This window comes from Aulonocara sp. 'chitande type north' Nkhata Bay, linkage group LG19 (assembly GCF_057382095.1).
Source record: "Aulonocara sp. 'chitande type north' Nkhata Bay isolate Kocher_YH1m ecotype deep benthic linkage group LG19, A_spYH_male_GT1.1, whole genome shotgun sequence".
NCBI classification, from domain to species: domain Eukaryota; kingdom Metazoa; phylum Chordata; class Actinopteri; order Cichliformes; family Cichlidae; genus Aulonocara; species Aulonocara sp. 'chitande type north' Nkhata Bay.
The window spans coordinates 21,349,169-21,365,760 of record NC_141362.1 but is presented as its reverse complement, the minus strand read 5'-3'; the positions used below and the strand labels follow the sequence as shown (position 1 = coordinate 21,365,760).

The 16,592-nt window shown below is 39.7% G+C and overlaps 2 protein-coding genes across 7 annotated transcripts; both read left to right on the top strand.

Moving 5' to 3' along the window:
* The first annotated feature begins 617 nt into the window (after positions 1-617).
* On the top strand, positions 618-7,578 carry nceh1a (neutral cholesterol ester hydrolase 1a). Of its 2 annotated transcripts, none has more exons than XM_086274825.1 (5): positions 618-853; positions 3,206-3,461; positions 3,649-3,718; positions 3,846-4,017; positions 5,525-7,578. In XM_086274825.1, the coding sequence occupies exons 1-5, from the start codon at positions 713-715 to the stop codon at positions 6,143-6,145; spliced, it is 1,260 nt and encodes a 419-aa protein (XP_086130951.1). In that variant the 5' UTR covers positions 618-712; the 3' UTR covers positions 6,146-7,578. The 2 variants fall into 2 exon arrangements, with proteins under 2 accessions (XP_086130951.1, XP_086130950.1); XM_086274824.1 differs by lacking the exon at positions 618-853 and adding an exon at positions 884-1,984.
* Positions 7,579-11,393: 3,815 nt separating this feature from the next.
* LOC147306961 (tumor necrosis factor ligand superfamily member 10-like) lies at positions 11,394-15,574 on the top strand. Of its 5 annotated transcripts, none has more exons than XM_086274718.1 (6): positions 11,394-11,679; positions 12,630-12,740; positions 13,041-13,077; positions 13,181-13,252; positions 14,363-14,604; positions 15,143-15,574. In XM_086274718.1, exons 1-6 carry the CDS (start codon positions 11,566-11,568, stop codon positions 15,350-15,352), a joined length of 786 nt encoding a protein of 261 aa, XP_086130844.1. In that variant the 5' UTR covers positions 11,394-11,565; the 3' UTR covers positions 15,353-15,574. The 5 variants fall into 5 exon arrangements, with proteins under 5 accessions (XP_086130844.1, XP_086130843.1, XP_086130842.1 ...); XM_086274717.1 differs by having other exon boundaries at positions 13,038-13,077; XM_086274716.1 differs by having other exon boundaries at positions 12,630-12,761.
* The last annotated feature ends 1,018 nt before the right edge of the window (positions 15,575-16,592 follow it).

Here is a 16,592-nt window from a genome sequence, read left to right as displayed (position 1 = left end):
AGCATTTAGTTCTTTTTGCTATTTTCTCTTCTCGGTTTCCGTCTAGTTGGTTTGATTAGGCCTAAAATACAGAAGCAATTCATATAATACCATTCTGTTTGTCATCCTTTAAAATGTGATTCCAAAATCTGCCCACACTAATCTAATGTCTAATGGACTGCAGCTCCATTGTGCCTCTCGGTGGTTACAAACATGTAATACAACTTACACACGCATACAGCTGTTCAAAACAAACCCTCCCACTTCCCAGATGCCCATTCGCTGCTGTTTTCACCCAGCTTTCAAAATAAAAGCCCTAATCCAGTCATGCAAATCGCGCAATAAAAATACTGTGATGCCTTATTTTTACTAGGGTATTTTTACCTCAATGTATTTGTTTTGTTTTGTTGTTGTTGTTTTTTTAGTTTATTTGTTTTATTTTTCATACGACCTGCCTGCATATGACCAGATGAACCACGGCTATTTCATGTTTTCCAATTTCAAAGTTATGTGACTAAAATAGATTTATTCAAAACGTTTTATTTTTAAAAGAAACGTCACTTTCAAAATGTAGGTTTATTTTGAAGATTTCCAGCGGAAGTGCTTAATTGCCCACGTATTCTGGTGCCAAGCGCCAGTGACAAATTAAGAATCAGACAGCTTGAAGCGGCGGGGTCTGTCTCAGTCTTCCGCCCAGTCAGTAACTGAAGAAACATCATCCCACAGCTGCGAGATGAGGCTGCTGTCACTCCTGCTTACTGTGTCATTAACGCTGGCACTTGCTTATTATATTTACATCCCGCTCCCTGATGCCATTCAGCAGCCGTGGAAGTTGATGATACTGGATGCCTATTTAAGGACAGCATTTCATGTGGTAAGAGAGTAGATATTTTCACTAGGAAGAAAAGCTGGTGCACGTAAGGCATCAAAAAGAGACGAATGAGAAGGATCGCATTAGACAGAATCTTGACTTTTCTATGTGCAAAGTTTTAATTAAATGTGTTATTACAGGTTGGCTGCATGCACTGTGTCTTTGAAAAGCTTGCATTATTAAAAACATGCTCTGAACAAAACATAGTCAAACACAGACTTGGACTTTGAACCTTGTGTTTATTTAGAGGGGGGAAAAAGGTACCATCTTTCTTTGCTAGAATATGACGTTTGGTGTTGATATTCAGTGTAACAGTGCAAAATGATATGCTGTTGAAATAAATACGGATGTCATGGATTCAAGGTATCTATAGTCCAGTTTTTAGTTTTACTGGATGACCAGATATCCAGAGGACTTTTCATGCTTGTGTCATGAAATCTGATTTCACAGCAGGGTTGAAATGCACCAAGTCTGTGAAAGAGCTCATTTAGTAATCCCACTGTGTGATTTCAAAAGTTATTGAGACTTTTATTTTGGGGCTGTGAGAGGATCATGAACTTTGCACCCTCACCTGTGTTCTACATTTTGAAAATGGCAGACAATAGATGGCTAGATTATTAACACGCTGGCCGAGACTAATCCTCAGAGCGAGAGTTTACTAAAAATCTGGATTTATTGTGGGTTTTTTTGTGTTATTTTAAGATTTAAAACAGTCATTATTATCTAGTTTGAGGACACTGTTTAAGAAAACATCACTAATATTAATTTTGCATTGCTTCATTGTTTCTACAGCAGACGTTATGCACAAGAACGTGCTCAAGTGTGACTGATATTGTTAAATAGTTTTAAAACCCACTAGTGAACAGTGTGCTGATGCATAACAGAAACTGACTTTATCCTTCATTAGAGTGAAAATGTGATATCTGCACATGTGACAGTGCAACAGTGTCTTCAGCACTGCTGTTGTGACACTCTAAGTGAGGGAAAGGGCAGACATATCAGTAATGCTTACTGCTTACTGTGTCATTAACGCTGGCACTTGCTTATTATATTTACATCCCGCTCCCTGATGCCATTCAGCAGCCGTGGAAGTTGATGATACTGGATGCCTATTTAAGGACAGCATTTCATGTGGTAAGAGAGTAGATATTTTCACTAGGAAGAAAAGCTGGTGCACGTAAGGCATCAAAAAGAGACGAATGAGAAGGATCGCATTAGACAGAATCTTGACTTTTCTATGTGCAAAGTTTTAATTAAATGTGTTATTACAGGTTGGCTGCATGCACTGTGTCTTTGAAAAGCTTGCATTATTAAAAACATGCTCTGAACAAAACATAGTCAAACACAGACTTGGACTTTGAACCTTGTGTTTATTTAGAGGGGGGAAAAAGGTACCATCTTTCTTTGCTAGAATATGACGTTTGGTGTTGATATTCAGTGTAACAGTGCAAAATGATATGCTGTTGAAATAAATACGGATGTCATGGATTCAAGGTATCTATAGTCCAGTTTTTAGTTTTACTGGATGACCAGATATCCAGAGGACTTTTCATGCTTGTGTCATGAAATCTGATTTCACAGCAGGGTTGAAATGCACCAAGTCTGTGAAAGAGCTCATTTAGTAATCCCACTGTGTGATTTCAAAAGTTATTGAGACTTTTATTTTGGGGCTGTGAGAGGATCATGAACTTTACACCCTCACCTGTGTTCTACATTTTGAAAATGGCAGACAATAGATGGCTAGATTATTAACACGCTGGCCGAGACTAATCCTCAGAGCGAGAGTTTACTAAAAATCTGGATTTATTGTGGGGTTTTTTGTGTTATTTTAAGATTTAAAACAGTCATTATTATCTAGTTTGAGGACACTGTTTAAGAAAACATCACTAATATTAATTTTGCATTGCTTCATTGTTTCTACAGCAGACGTTATGCACAAGAACGTGCTCAAGTGTGACTGATATTGTTAAATAGTTTTAAAACCCACTAGTGAACAGTGTGCTGATGCATAACAGAAACTGACTTTATCCTTCATTAGAGTGAAAATGTGATATCTGCACATGTGACAGTGCAACAGTGTCTTCAGCACTGCTGTTGTGACACTCTAAGTGAGGGAAAGGGCAGACATATCAGTAATGCATAGTGTAGGAGGAGAAAGGTGACTGTGAGAAATTGTGTCTCAAAATCCTGCCAAGAGATGACTACATTTTTGCCTTTTGCCAAATTCCCTATGACTTTCTGTTGTTTCCACTAATTTCCTTTCAATCTATGTATTCAATTCTTAATGTGTGTCCTGAAACAAACAAGTACCAATCAAGGGGTTTGAGCTGGAGTTTGGTTTACTCTTGTCTTCAGGCCTCTTTGAAGCAATGGCTGGGATTTGACCATCACACTAGATCTTTCAGGCAGTTCACATTTGGCTTTGAAGGGATATTAAAGGAATTTCTGAGTACTGAGTCCAGTGCAGGGGCCGTTCCAGGTGTGAAGGTCAGTGACATCTCTTTCGCTGGCATCCCAGTGCGAGTTTACGAGCCCCCGGCTGGAGGGGAGGGTCATCTGAGGAGAGGGTTGATGTATTTCCACGGAGGTGGCTGGGCCCTCGGCACCACCAGTGAGTCTCTAACTGCTTTCTCTAGTTAGAAATAAAAATAATATGCCTACTTTAAACAGAATCATAGACTTTGAGACATTACTTGTGATAATTATAGCTGTCTTTGCTTTTTAGGTGCAAAGTTTCTTAAGTGTCAATAACACAATAGGCATATATCTAACCGTCTCTCACTCTTTCAATTCCTCAGAGAAGGGGCCATATGATATTACCAACCGAATGGTGTCAGATGAGCTGAATACTGTTGTGGTCTCTGTTGAGTAAGTGTGTTTCCTCTTGCAAAACTGTAGTCTCCATTCACAACATCAGTGGAGTGTCCCTTTAATTATATACTCCAAAGCTTTCTAAACCTCTAGTAAATTACATCTGAACCCTCTGTGTGTGTAGGTATCGTCTGTATCCAGATGTGCACTTTCCAGTGCCATATTTAGACTGTATTGCTGCTGCCAAACACTTCTTGTCTCCAGAGGTTCTTGCCAAGTATTCTATTGACCCAGATCGTGTGGCTGTGGCAGGTGACAGCGCTGGAGGAAACCTTGCTGCTGCAGTTGCTCAGGAGGTAAAGGCAGAGGCTATTTTCTGCATGCATGCGACAATTCGTATATCAAGCTCAAATGCCAAATGTTTTAATTCATAAAATGCCTTCCACGACTGCTAGTATAATGCTCTGGATCATGACATATATCCTGATTTCTTTGTTTTTCCATATTTGTCATTCTTAGATGTTTTAAGTGATCAGACAGTTTTTAATACTAGACAAAAATAACCCAAGGTAATACAAAATGCAGTTTATGAATCATGATTTTAATTTATTAAGGGAAAAAGTTGCTGTGGAGGAATTTTGTCTCACTCTTCTTTGCAGCATTGTTTTTGAATGGTTTTCAAACATGAACAGCTTGGTTAAGTTCATGCCAAAGCATCTCAATTGGATTTAAGTCGACCAGGCTGATGCAAAACCCTAATTTTTTGAGCCATTCAGAGGTGAACTTGCTGGTGTGTTCAAGATCATTGTCATGCTGTAAATCTAAGTGAACTTGAGCTTCAGTACACAAACTGATCCTGGCAGAGAACAGAATTCATGGTTCCATCAGTTATGGCAGTCATCCAGGTCCTGAAGCAGCAAAGCAGCCCTTTTGCTCAGTGTTATTGTTGAATCATGAACTCTGACCTTAACTGAGACAAGTGAGGCTCGCAGGGCATTGGATGTTGTTCTGGTTATTTTGTGACCTCCTGAATGAGTTGTCGATACACTATTCGAGTAATTTTGGTAAGCTGTCCACTCCTTTTAAGGCTCACCATTAATATAATAATGGATCTCACAATGGTTTGCTGGAACACCAAAGAATTAGAAATGGCTTCAAAACCCTTCACCTCAGACAGGTTCTGTTAAAGTAATTTCGTCTGATTCAACAGGTCTGGCAGCCGAGTGTGGCTGGTGAAATTGAACTCAGCTTTCTATAAAAAGTTATCCATGATATTTAATTAATTATTTAACAAGGGAGGAGCATTGGTTTTTCACACAGAACTAGTTGAAAACAGGATGTGTGCACATGCTATTTCACAGCACTGTAAATTAGTTGCATTGCAAAGCTATCTTTACAAAGCTGTTATTTCCACACCATGTCTTGTCTTTCTCCCCTCACTGCAACCGGTCGCAGCAGATGGCCGCCCCTCTCTGAGTCTGGTTCAGCTGGAGATTCCTTTCTGTTAAAAGGGAGTTTTTCCTTCCCACTGTCGCCAAAGTGCTTGGTCATAGGGGGTCATATGATTGTTGTTTTTTTTCCTGTATGTATTATTGTAGGGTCTACCTTACAATATAAAGTGCCTTGAGGCGAATAAATAAACAAAATGAATTTAATTGAACTACCTGGCTCTAATATGCAACATGACAAAAAAAAGTCCAACACCACATTGTTGTTGGTTGTAATTTAGAGTTGAAAGAAAGAAGAAAAACACACGTTCATCTTGCTGTAAGGAAAAGGAGAGAACCAACCATTTGACATCACCACACAGTCTGCATTGCAATGTACACAGCCATTACTCATATTGTGTGTTTGTTTTTTCAGATTTCTGTAGATGACAGCATGAGTGTGAAATTCAGTGTCCAGGCTTTGATCTATCCAGTGCTCCAGGCTTTGGATTTCAATACACCCTCCTATTTGCAGAACCAATATATCCCCGTCCTTTACCGGACCAGCATGATCCAGTTCTGGCTGCAGTATCTGAACATTGACCTCTCTCTTATGCCCGAGTTTTTAGTGAACAACCACAGCGCTTTGCAACACTCTTCACTCACCCCAGAGCTGAGGTCAAGACTTGACTGGAATGTGCTACTTACTCAGAAGTACAAGAAGAACTACAAGCCTGTTATTGTGGAAAAGGGATCTGAGGGGTTTCTGAAGAGGGTGCCAGGCCTGCTTGATGTGCGAGCGGTACCACTGCTGGCTGGGCCAGAAGTGTTGGCAAAATGCCCTCGTGCATATATTCTAACATGTGAGCATGACGTGTTGAGGGATGATGGGCTGATGTATGTTCGCCGCTTACAGGATGCAGGGGTCGCTGTTACCAGCGACCACTATGAGGATGGCTTCCATGGATGTTTCAGTTTAACATCCTGGCCACTTGAATTTGACGTTGGGAAGAAGGCACTCAGGGGTTACCTCAGCTGGCTGCAGAACAACCTGTAGAAGTGTGTATGTGTGTTTTTGCAAGTGAGTAATGGTTGGAAGCCCTTGTCTTTGTGAATCACAGGCTTGGCTGAAGGCCTAGTAAATGTACTCTTTGTTTAAAAATCTGACATCTAAGCTCAGGGCCCTTGTGTACCTGCACACGCTCAATACATGTGAAGGTTTTGTGATACTTAGAACCAGTCTAATCTGCAGGCAACATCAGCATAGCTAACACTGTGACCAACTAATAAAGATACTTTATAAAGTCATTAAAGTGCTTTGACAGCCAATAGCTTTGCTTAAATGGATTCATTCATCGCCTGTTTCCAATACGGAGGATCGTGCATGTGCTGTTTTGTAGCGACACAAAAAACACATGAGTAATAAATGTCACAAGATCTTTTTAATTTATACTCCACTATTAAAACAAAAGCATCACAAGTTAGGCCCCAAAGTCGAAAACAATCATTTGAATTGTGGTGTTTTTTTCCCCTCTCACTAAAAACAGCTAAGGTCAGGTCAGCAGTTTCAGCAGTGCTCAGTATTTTACCCTGTTGGCTGGTATACAGTAGATCTGCCGCTTTTATTCATATTGCAGTTGCTCAATGACTATCAAAGTGACTGCCATGAATTTTTTAAACTGTCATGCACCCCAAAGGATAAAAATTAGTCTGGCAATTTTATGGGGTTTACTTTTTGGGTTTTGAATGAACTGTCTCCTTAAATATTAATATTTAAGGTATTTTGTATAGACGGTCATGTTCCCTCACAATACTTTATAATAACAATGCTATATTTAGATTTTGTATCATCACCATAACCAAATAAATTTGTAGAATCCTACATGTTTGGGGTCAGATACCTGCAAAGCTAACAAAATTCTAGCCTCAGTTGTATTTTATACCAAATTTGAAATCTGAGCATTTCACTGTATTCATCTGAAGAATGAATCTGATCTGATCGTGCATATTAGCCTGCTTGCATAGTATTAAGTTCAAAGCAAAGCTGTATCTAAGTAGCAAGGTATTCAGTAGGTATTCACTGCCTTTCTTGAGTTCAGCTTGCACCATAAGAACACAATGTCTGACATGTTCTGGCTCTTGACAATCGCTAACAAAATGCACATTTCCTTTTAGTCTGATGACTGTTTATTTTTACACTCATCTTCCTGTATTTTTACAGTAATTCATTGGTTTTATATAAATGACTGAAAGGTATTTTGTTTGCCTGTCAGAAGCAGTTAACCGAAAGCAGCTGCATGTATGCCAGGTGCAGGGATAGCATCACGATCCTGACCAGATTGTTGTATATAAAATGCATTTGCAGGCTTCGAGTTCTAATTTTCTCCTTCTTTTAAACCTTTTTTCTTTTTTAAATTAAAGCTCACAGCTACAGCATACATCATCAGCCTGTGATGTGCAATAAATACAGTATGATTTTGGTGCATTTTCCTTCCGTGTGTCTCATTATTCACATTTGTTGTTTTTCTGGATGACTTAATGTTCAGCTTGAGTTACATAAGTTCTGATCATTGGACTGAACTGCACTGATTATTGCAGAAAACCAAAACAAATATATATATATAATTAAAAAAAACTTCTCTGTTGAACATGGGGCATTATCAGGTTGACTAAATGTACTCATTGTGTTTCCTTTTGCCAAAACTATAAGCTGGAAATCACAAATATTATGTGAATGGTCAACCAGTCTACATACTCATATAATATTCTGTACTTTAAGAGATAGCCTCGCCCTGCCACAGACTGGCGATCTGTCCAGGGTGTACCCTGCTTCTGGGATAGACTAAGGTTCGTGGATGTCCTTTTTCCCCCTGCCTGGCAGCTGCATCTTCAGCATTCTTTGCCCCATTTATCCACTATCCCTCCTCTACATATCTCCAGACCATCTCAGCCTTGCCTCTCTTACTTTGTCTCCAGACTGAACCTCAGATGTTCCTCTGACATACTAACCTCTAATCCTGTCCCTCCAGCGAAATCTTAAAATCTCTCTGCCTCTTGCTCCATCTCTTGTCTGGATCCACGTGTCTGATTTGGGAAAGATTTTATACTAGACGCCGCTCGTGACATAGCCTCTTCATTTATCCAGACGTGCGATTAATACAAGGAGTAAGACGGCCTATGCATGCATCTTAATTAGTTTCAAGAGAACTGAGTGAATATTTTGGGTGGCCACACAAATAATTTGTTACAGCCCTAATAATCAGTGTGATCCTGCCCCCTGCTGGACTACAAGACTATCTTTCTCTTCTGTAGTAGCACCCATTTAACATGATGTTACTCATTTGTTTTGTCTGATGACAATTTTTTTTAAAAGGAAAATGGCATTGCTGAATAAATTTTGACCATAAACTGCAAAAACATTAATTGAATAAAATCATCTGGATTTGAACTTCAAATACCTCAAATGGAACCTACTAGTTAATACTGAGGGAAAAAACATCTGTCTCTCTGTGAGGAATACATGGTGTTATAAAACTGTGACAGTTATGAGAAAAATGGGGCAAAGCTCTGAAGCAAAGCTTAGACTTATAGATTTAAAGGACACTCCATCTACTCCCTTCTGCACTCTACTTGTCTTGTCCCTCCCCTGAGGCTTCTCCTCCCTGCGTTCCTCTCAGTGAAGTCATGGAATCTCCCTAAATTCCCATCTGAGGACTACAGCTGCTCAGAAAACAAAGTGTCGAACAATGCATCGAGACACCAGTGATTTAGCTGGCTTCCGTAGAAAGGTGTTTCCCCTCACAAGAACCTACTGCATCTAAATATAAGAACAAAGACACAGAGCTGATACACAGATTAACATGCAATTCACTATCACTATGACTATAAATGAGTGTAAGGGTTACGATCAAATATCTTTTAAATTTGGTTACTAAGAAAGGATATATGATAAATGCTATATGCTTTTCCATTATAGTAAATCTCTTAAATTAGCAAAACAGTAAATACAAGTAAAGTCCCTGATTTAACCTTTACCGTTGGGTAGTATATAATAAAATATACCAGTAATTAATTACATCCAAATGAGCAAATTAATTAATTATACAGCAACAAATGTCATATAAAGAACTGACTAAAAATACAATAGTTGAAGTGTAACTTATATAAATTAGGTTAGTAAGTACAAGTATATATAAATATACATCTTCCACATGATCATTAATTGTTGAGCTTTTCCGAAGTAGAAAATTAACTGACAAACATTTACATGATCAGATAAAGCAAGTTCCTTGTTCATATGCCTTGAATATTAATATAAGCATAAATATAGCATATAATACATATATAAATACACCAAATAAGCAATTAAATATACTCATTAATGAGATATAGCAGCCAAATGTCACAGTATTTCAGCTATTGTCAGTCGATTGCACAGTGATTAGTTGTTATTACTGTTTGGTTTGTGCAAACTCTACTGCTTAGTTGTCCCCACCAACAACACTAAAAGACCAGGAAGACAGCTTAAGTGGATTATTGCTGAATTCTTTCGTTGGTTAAGAAAAACTCCTTACCACAGTCTAACCAAGTCAGGATCATGCTGGAGCAAGTAGATGTATCATTGTCCAAGTCTACACTCAAGAGTTACCTTCATGAATAGAAATACAAAGAGATCACAAGAAGGTGAAACTACTGATTACACTCATTGAAGAAAACGGGCATATTTCCCACAATGTCTGACTATTCCTTTAGGCATCGAATTGCTAGAGGATTAAAGCTAGCCAAGACCTGCATGAGAAAATAGCTGACACAGGTCAAAGGTCACCAAATGTCTCAAGGTAAGGAGAAGAAATAACAATAAGACAAATGGAAAAAGGCTGATAAAAATGCGTGTTTAAATGCATGTTTGCTGTTGAAGTTTTGACAGGTATGTCTCTCAGGGTGTCGTCTGGCTTGCCTGAGGCCAAATAGTCTTCAGGTATCACTCACCGTTTCCATTCATTCTCTCTGACAAGCCTGGGAATCACATTAGTCTTTACTCTGCCTTCCGCATTTTTGATATTTTAATCTCTGCTGCGATCCTCATTTAAACTTCTGAGTATATTTGAATGTACTTTGGTGCTGCCTGCTTTAGTGAACCTGCTGGGAAATATTCAGTGATGTGCAAACGTGTGAAGATTAAAGTTACATGCGTGCGGCTTTGAATGGGCTTTGCATGCTTTCCCTCAGCGTTTGATTGTTGGGAGGGTCACTCACATCCTGGAGCTGTGAACTCCTTCAGCCCCACTTTCACTTCCTGACACTGACAATAGAGCAAGGGTTAGAGGTGATGGAATGAAAGCACGGGAACTACTCAAGGTTAAATTCTCCCGATTAAATCACTCCCCTGTGACAAATACTATGTGGGTACGCAGAAGCCCTAAAAATGGCAGGTCATTCAGCACTAATCAAATAGAAGTCTCTCAGATCACCACACAATAGCAGGAAGGAGATTACTTTCAGATGCTGATGATCTGCTACCTGCGCAGTACTTCTATCCAAAACTATCTCACAGTGTTAGCCTATTGCTGCTTTGATTTGCTTTGCACAGTCTCTTACTTGCGACACATGTGACATACAGCACATGTTTTAACAATAACCGCTTTATTTCCTTCATCAAGCAACACGCAAGCAAGGCCAAGAGGATAACTGCAAACCAAGGTTCCTTAACTGACTTCACCTGCAGCTGTTTAACAGTTAGACACGCAGGATAACTTATTTCTATCATAAAAGAGAGACAAAACAAAATTGCTTCATGGCTACATAAACCACAACACATGTTACGGCTGACTGTTTCCAGGGCCTTCATGTTGTCCTCGATTATCCCCACATTTGGGGAATTAAGTTGTAAAAATGCACTGATTAGTTGCTTCTTGGACACAGTGACAGATTTATTGAGTTGTGAAATATGGGTGAAGTTGAGGACACTGGGATTAAATGTCGTAAAGCTATTCTGAGTCATGCAAAGAAAGAATTTTTAGGCTCTATTTTGAACTAATTCAAGATTGCATATAGTTTTATATGGTTTAAGCATATACATACTTTTCTGTCTGTGATTGTGACCTTCTTTATTATATCATAATATACAGTACGTGACTTTATTAGTAGCAAAAAAAAAATGTTTGAAGTGGGACAAAAAGGAGATTTTATTGAAAAAAGGAAGCAAGTTTTGACATTTCCGACACTGACTGAAGGCATCCTAAAGTTGCATGTGCAGCAGCTCCCTGCCCCTTTCTATCTAATAACAGTGACATCTTGAGGCTGTTGTAATGCTCCATACCTCCCTTCTGCTCCACCTACAGACGCCTGCACACTTTTCCTCCCTCCCTCTCTCTTTCTGTCCTACACAGAAGAAATGCAACAGAGCTTGATCTGCCTCACTCAAGCGCTTTCTTGATCCTTAACTTTTTTTCTTGGTGAATTCAGTCGTTGTGTGATATGGCCATGTCCATTTCTGTCCAGAGTCTGGGGCTCATCTTACTCGCAGCAGTCCTCCTCCAGACCATCGCGGTCGCCGTCAGTTTTATGTACTTCAACAAAGTCCTGAACACGGTAAGAAATGCGTTTGGTTTGCGTGGAACGCATGAGAGTGAGTGAGAGGCGTCAAACATGGTGTCCTGACATGCTTCATGGGAACAAGCTAAGCTTACTAAGAACACAGATCTTCATTGAGGCATGCGGCTCATACCTGTGGAACAAGATAAGTATGATCGAGGACAGAGGAACTGCATATTAAAACATGAACTCCAAATGACCTGTGGACCGCAGATATAGTCAGAAAAACATTAAAATTGCTTTACCACTTTGATTTAATTGCCTCATAAATAAACAAGGAATAGAAATAAATGCGCTGGGAATATCTATTTTTAAAGAGAAATTTAGAAAGGTTATTTAGGTTACTCCTAAAAGTCCCGTAATAATCCCTGCGGGAATTTCTGCACCCAGCGCCGGACAATGAGAGCGAAGAAAGTTGGGGCGAGATAACATTAAACAATTGGAGGAAATGGGTTGTGACACCCTAAAGCAACGCATTTCAGAGACGGGTAGACATTGTGACGAGCTGAAAACGCCTCTAAAATATCATAATCACGGGAATCACACACACGTCTCCGCTCAGACACACCTGTGGCGCAAGGGCAGCCTGCTGACATTATGTTTTTAGTTGTAATGATGTTTCCAGCAAATTGTCAAGCACGCACATACACACGCAGTATGTCTTATGGTGATTACAGCAGACTTAAAGCTGTTAATTTTTTAAAAAGCCTTCTAAGCACTGTTGTTCACCTCATGGAGCTGCGTCCAAAACAGGTATTTTGAAGCCAATGTGCGCAGTCCATGTATATCAATGATGGTTATGCCACAGACACTTACACCGGGAGAACATGTAACCTAATACCCAGTGCCTCAACTTTTATATTTACAGATCAGTTGGTAGGTAAGAAGAATTTGCACATGTGTCTGATTAGTTTCACCCTGTTCTACTTGTTGTTTTACTCTCATAGATGCAGGAGAGTTTTTCCAGGAGCAGCATGTCCTGTCTTGTAAACCCGAATCTGAACTTCCTGGACGCGGCAGAAAAGAAGAGCGACCCCTGCTGGCAGGTCACGCAACAGGTCCACTACTACTTAAAGAAGGTTTTTATTGATCTTTGTTCAGCTGAAATTTGATAGAGTTGGTTACTTCTAATTTGACTGTTTTGATTGTTCACTTTTGGAAGTCCTTAAAAAGGACATCTGCCATCGCAGCTGGGTTAAAGCAGACTGTGTACTGAGGGGTTCACGGTGGTGACTTCCTTGCTGATTCTGATTGCGTTAGTTTAGTGATTCTGTATGTTTGTATTTTACATAACTGGTAATCTCTTTCACTTCCTCCTCTCTTATTATTCCTCTGTTTTGTTTTGTTTTTGTCAGAAGATTGCTGAAAGATTCCAGATACCTACTCCAGAGAGAAGTAAGAACCATACCATTCAATGTCAATCACACTGTCACGCATGGCTTCTTACACTGAAAATGTCCCGTGTGTATGTGTGTGTATTCTGTTTCATTTTTCACAGGGGTCTCTCTTCCCAAAGTTGGTGCACATGTGACTGGTGTTGTCTCATCAGCAGAGCCTCCAAATTCAGAGAGTGAGGATCATTTTATCAGTTACATTTAATTCTGAAATGCATAACAAACACCTGAAACACATAACACGTGTGCACACTGCTTTACCTTTTCAAGGCCATAGGTTAAGAATTTTGCTTCCAGGCTTCCGAGGCTCCTTTCAGATTTTGTTACCTCCTCACACCTACATGTCTGTCAGGGCTTGTACAACCGCTCTCTCATACCCTGGAGTTTCCTATGGTGTTTTTGAGATGAGTCATTAGTCTTTGTCTGAGAAATGAAAAAGAAAAAAAGCTCATATATTGCCCACGTAGATACTTTCCAAGCATTGTATGCAATGGACTATAGATCCAGTGTACACAGACCCGCTGAGAGGAATAGCATGTAAAAGGAAAGCTTTGAAGCATGCGAAAGGAATTCACTTTAAAGGTACTATGTGTAGAATCACATTTGTACCTTCATTGTGACTCTTCAAAAAAGCAACTTTAAAAATGGCGAGCTCATCTTCTTTTTTTCAACCACAGTGGAGGGATCTGCATGTTTTTGATTTGGCGTGGACTTTTACGCCGGATGCAGCCCACCCAGGGACTTTTGCATGTTAGGTCAGCAAGGTGCATTAAAACCGGTGCGGTCTTTATGTTAATAACTGTGCTGAACAACATCTCCGCAGTAAATAAGTGGGGAGGACGGGGAAACAGGCTAGGAGCATGCATTACTTTGTCTTATTTTTTTCCATGCTACCACTAGAGGGAGCCACTCAAATGTGGTGCAGGTGTCTGACTGATGCACGACTTATTTGACAGTCTAATTTATTGAATAGTGGTTTAGTAGTTCTAGATTAGGCACCATGTTAGAGGAAAAATAATTGTTCCACAGTATGCAGCACCAATACATGGCTGAACATTATTTTAATCTATTAGAGAAGCAGTTGTGGATAGCTGCTGGTCTGTGGGCACATCTGTGAACATTACTTACCCACTGTACATGTCATGAACATTTGTTTATAATTTGGTTAGCAGTTACTGTTTTAACAGTGTTTAATAAAACTCAGTCTTGAAGCTTTAAGTGTTTTTGTATTTCAGTGCTTTTTCTATGCATATATACTATGTCTTACTTTCTGTATGCGCGTGTAGCTGTTCCAGGTTTACAGAGCAGCAAGGGGTACCTGGGAGAGCGCATCAGAGTGTGGGAAGGCCAGAGAGGCCTGTCCTTCTTGCAGAACATAGAGCTGAGAGGAGGAGAGCTGCTGGTACCCAGAGCAGGCCTCTATTACATCTACGCCCAGACCTACTTCAAACTCCCGTCCATGGGGGAGATGGATGGGGAAACAAGAGAGGAGCAAGGAGCTCAGCTTGTCCAGTATATCTACAAGAAGGTCAAAGCTTTTTTACTTATTAAAGGATAACTGGTGATGGTTAGCTATAGCTATAATTAGAAATTATACTATTAGTGTTTTAGCGAATAAATATGGTTTCATGATGTTCAAGTGAGAGATGGAATTAAAAAGGCAGCTAAACCTTTTAATCCAAGAAATCATTAACCATATTACTTAGTTTTCTTCCAATATCTATATCTCTGTCCCTCCGTTTAAGTAGTGTTGTGTCCTTTAAGGCTTCTTAAAAGTACACACTTCCTTTTTCTTTCAAATACATTAAAGAACATTTAAAGCTCACAGCCTTCAAGTGTTAAGTTACTTTATTTGCTCTTGTTTGAGATGCATATATCCTTACAGGATTTCCTTTGAGTTTGAGTTGGTTTAAATAACCTCAGTGTCAATCAGGATAAAATGAAACTAAGTCAGTATAGCCTGTAAATTTAAACCGAAAGGTAGAACGCTTACAAATCAGTGATATGTGCTGATATATAATGCCATGCTTTATTCATGTTTTCTTTCTTTTTGGTGTTGCCCACAGATGAGTTCCTACACGGCACCTATCTTACTGATGAAATCGATTAGGAGTGTCTGCTGGCCCCGGGGTCAGGAGCCTGGCCTCTTCTCTCTGCATCAGGCTGGCACTGCCTTTCTACAGCCTGCAGATCGCCTCTTCATTACTGTTAGCAATGCTAGTGTCATAGAGATGGACGGTCGGGCAAACTACTTTGGGGCCTTCCTCGTGAGCTAAAAATAAGCATCCAGGACTGAAATTTTAAAAAGGCATGAGCAGAGGTGAAGCAGAATGTTGCTTGATAACATAAGTGGCAGTCGGATGGAACAGGACTGGAAGAGAAGAAAAGACTGTAAGGATAGCAAAAGGACTTCTTCGGGACCGCGGGTCATGTATGACATTCCGGAAATAATGTCATCGAAATAAATCCATCAGTGGCCTTTTAATTGGTCGACCTAACGCAGGATATGAATTCCGTTTTCAAGCCTGAGAAACTTCATGGAAGCTTGATGTACGGCAGCAAACATGGATTATGTTTTGCATTCGGATAGATAGAGGTGCACTTGGAACCATTCAATAGATAGAGATTTAAATGTCACGCGTGAATGCCCTCTATTGAACCAATCCGTTTTGCCTGCAGGTGAAACAGTTCCCAGCTGAGTTATCAGTCACTGGAAAGGGCAGTGATGTTGGGCACATGAGAGGTCTTACATCAAAAATTCTGACAAGATTTTACATGTTGAATATTATGAATGAAACTTCCTACTCGTTTATGTCATCGCTGTGCAATCTAGCGAATCAATGTGGTATTAAAGAGATGAAGGGATTCTGAAGTTCTCAATGCCTTAACAAAAACACAGATGTATCTCAGAAAATGAGAACACCCTTTAGAATTAGTACACCCAACAATAATCATGGGAAAAACTGCTGACTTGACAGTCATGATCTGATAATCATTGATACTCTCTACAAAAGGGATAAGCCAGGATGTCATTCCTGTAAAAACTGGAGGTTCACAGAGTTTTGTAGTAAAGCCTATTGATAGAAAGTGTATTGTAAGGGAAAAAGTAGGGAAAACGGTGAAAAAACTTCAAGTGTTGGACTGAGGCTGGAATTGCATCAAGAGCCACTACATGCAGGTGTCTTCTGGAAAGATACTACAGCTTTCTCAATCCTAATATCAAATCACATCGGAATCAAAGGAACTTACCTGAGCTAAAAAGTTGCTCAGTGGTCCAAAGTTTTCAGCTAAAAGTAAAATTTGCATTTTATTTGAAAATTAAGATCCTAAAGTCTGGAAAAACTAAAAATCCAAGGTGCTCTAAGTCCACTCAAAACTTTATGTGGTCTGTGACGATTTGGGGTGTAAAGTGATCTGGTGGTGATCTACCAGGAGATTTTAACGCTCTTCATGCTTCAATCAAGCTTTATGGAGCTTCAGATTTTCATTTCCAGCAGGGCTTATCTTCCCAGAGTT

Excerpts from the sequence above, each read along its gene's own strand:
- LOC147306961 (XM_086274719.1), top strand. The coding sequence starts at position 12,280 with ATGTTTTTAGTTGTAATGATGTTTCCAGCAAATTGTCAAGCACGCACA. Across the intron at positions 12,762-13,037 it reads TCCACTACTACTTAAAGAAG|AAGATTGCTGAAAGATTCCA; the intron begins GTTTTTATTGAT and ends TGTTTTTGTCAG. Across the intron at positions 13,253-14,362 it reads AGAGCCTCCAAATTCAGAGA|CTGTTCCAGGTTTACAGAGC; the intron begins GTGAGGATCATT and ends ATGCGCGTGTAG.
- nceh1a (XM_086274825.1), top strand. The coding sequence starts at position 713 with ATGAGGCTGCTGTCACTCCTGCTTACTGTGTCATTAACGCTGGCACTT. Across the intron at positions 3,462-3,648 it reads CTGGGCCCTCGGCACCACCA|AGAAGGGGCCATATGATATT; the intron begins GTGAGTCTCTAA and ends TCAATTCCTCAG. Across the intron at positions 4,018-5,524 it reads CTGCTGCAGTTGCTCAGGAG|ATTTCTGTAGATGACAGCAT; the intron begins GTAAAGGCAGAG and ends TTGTTTTTTCAG.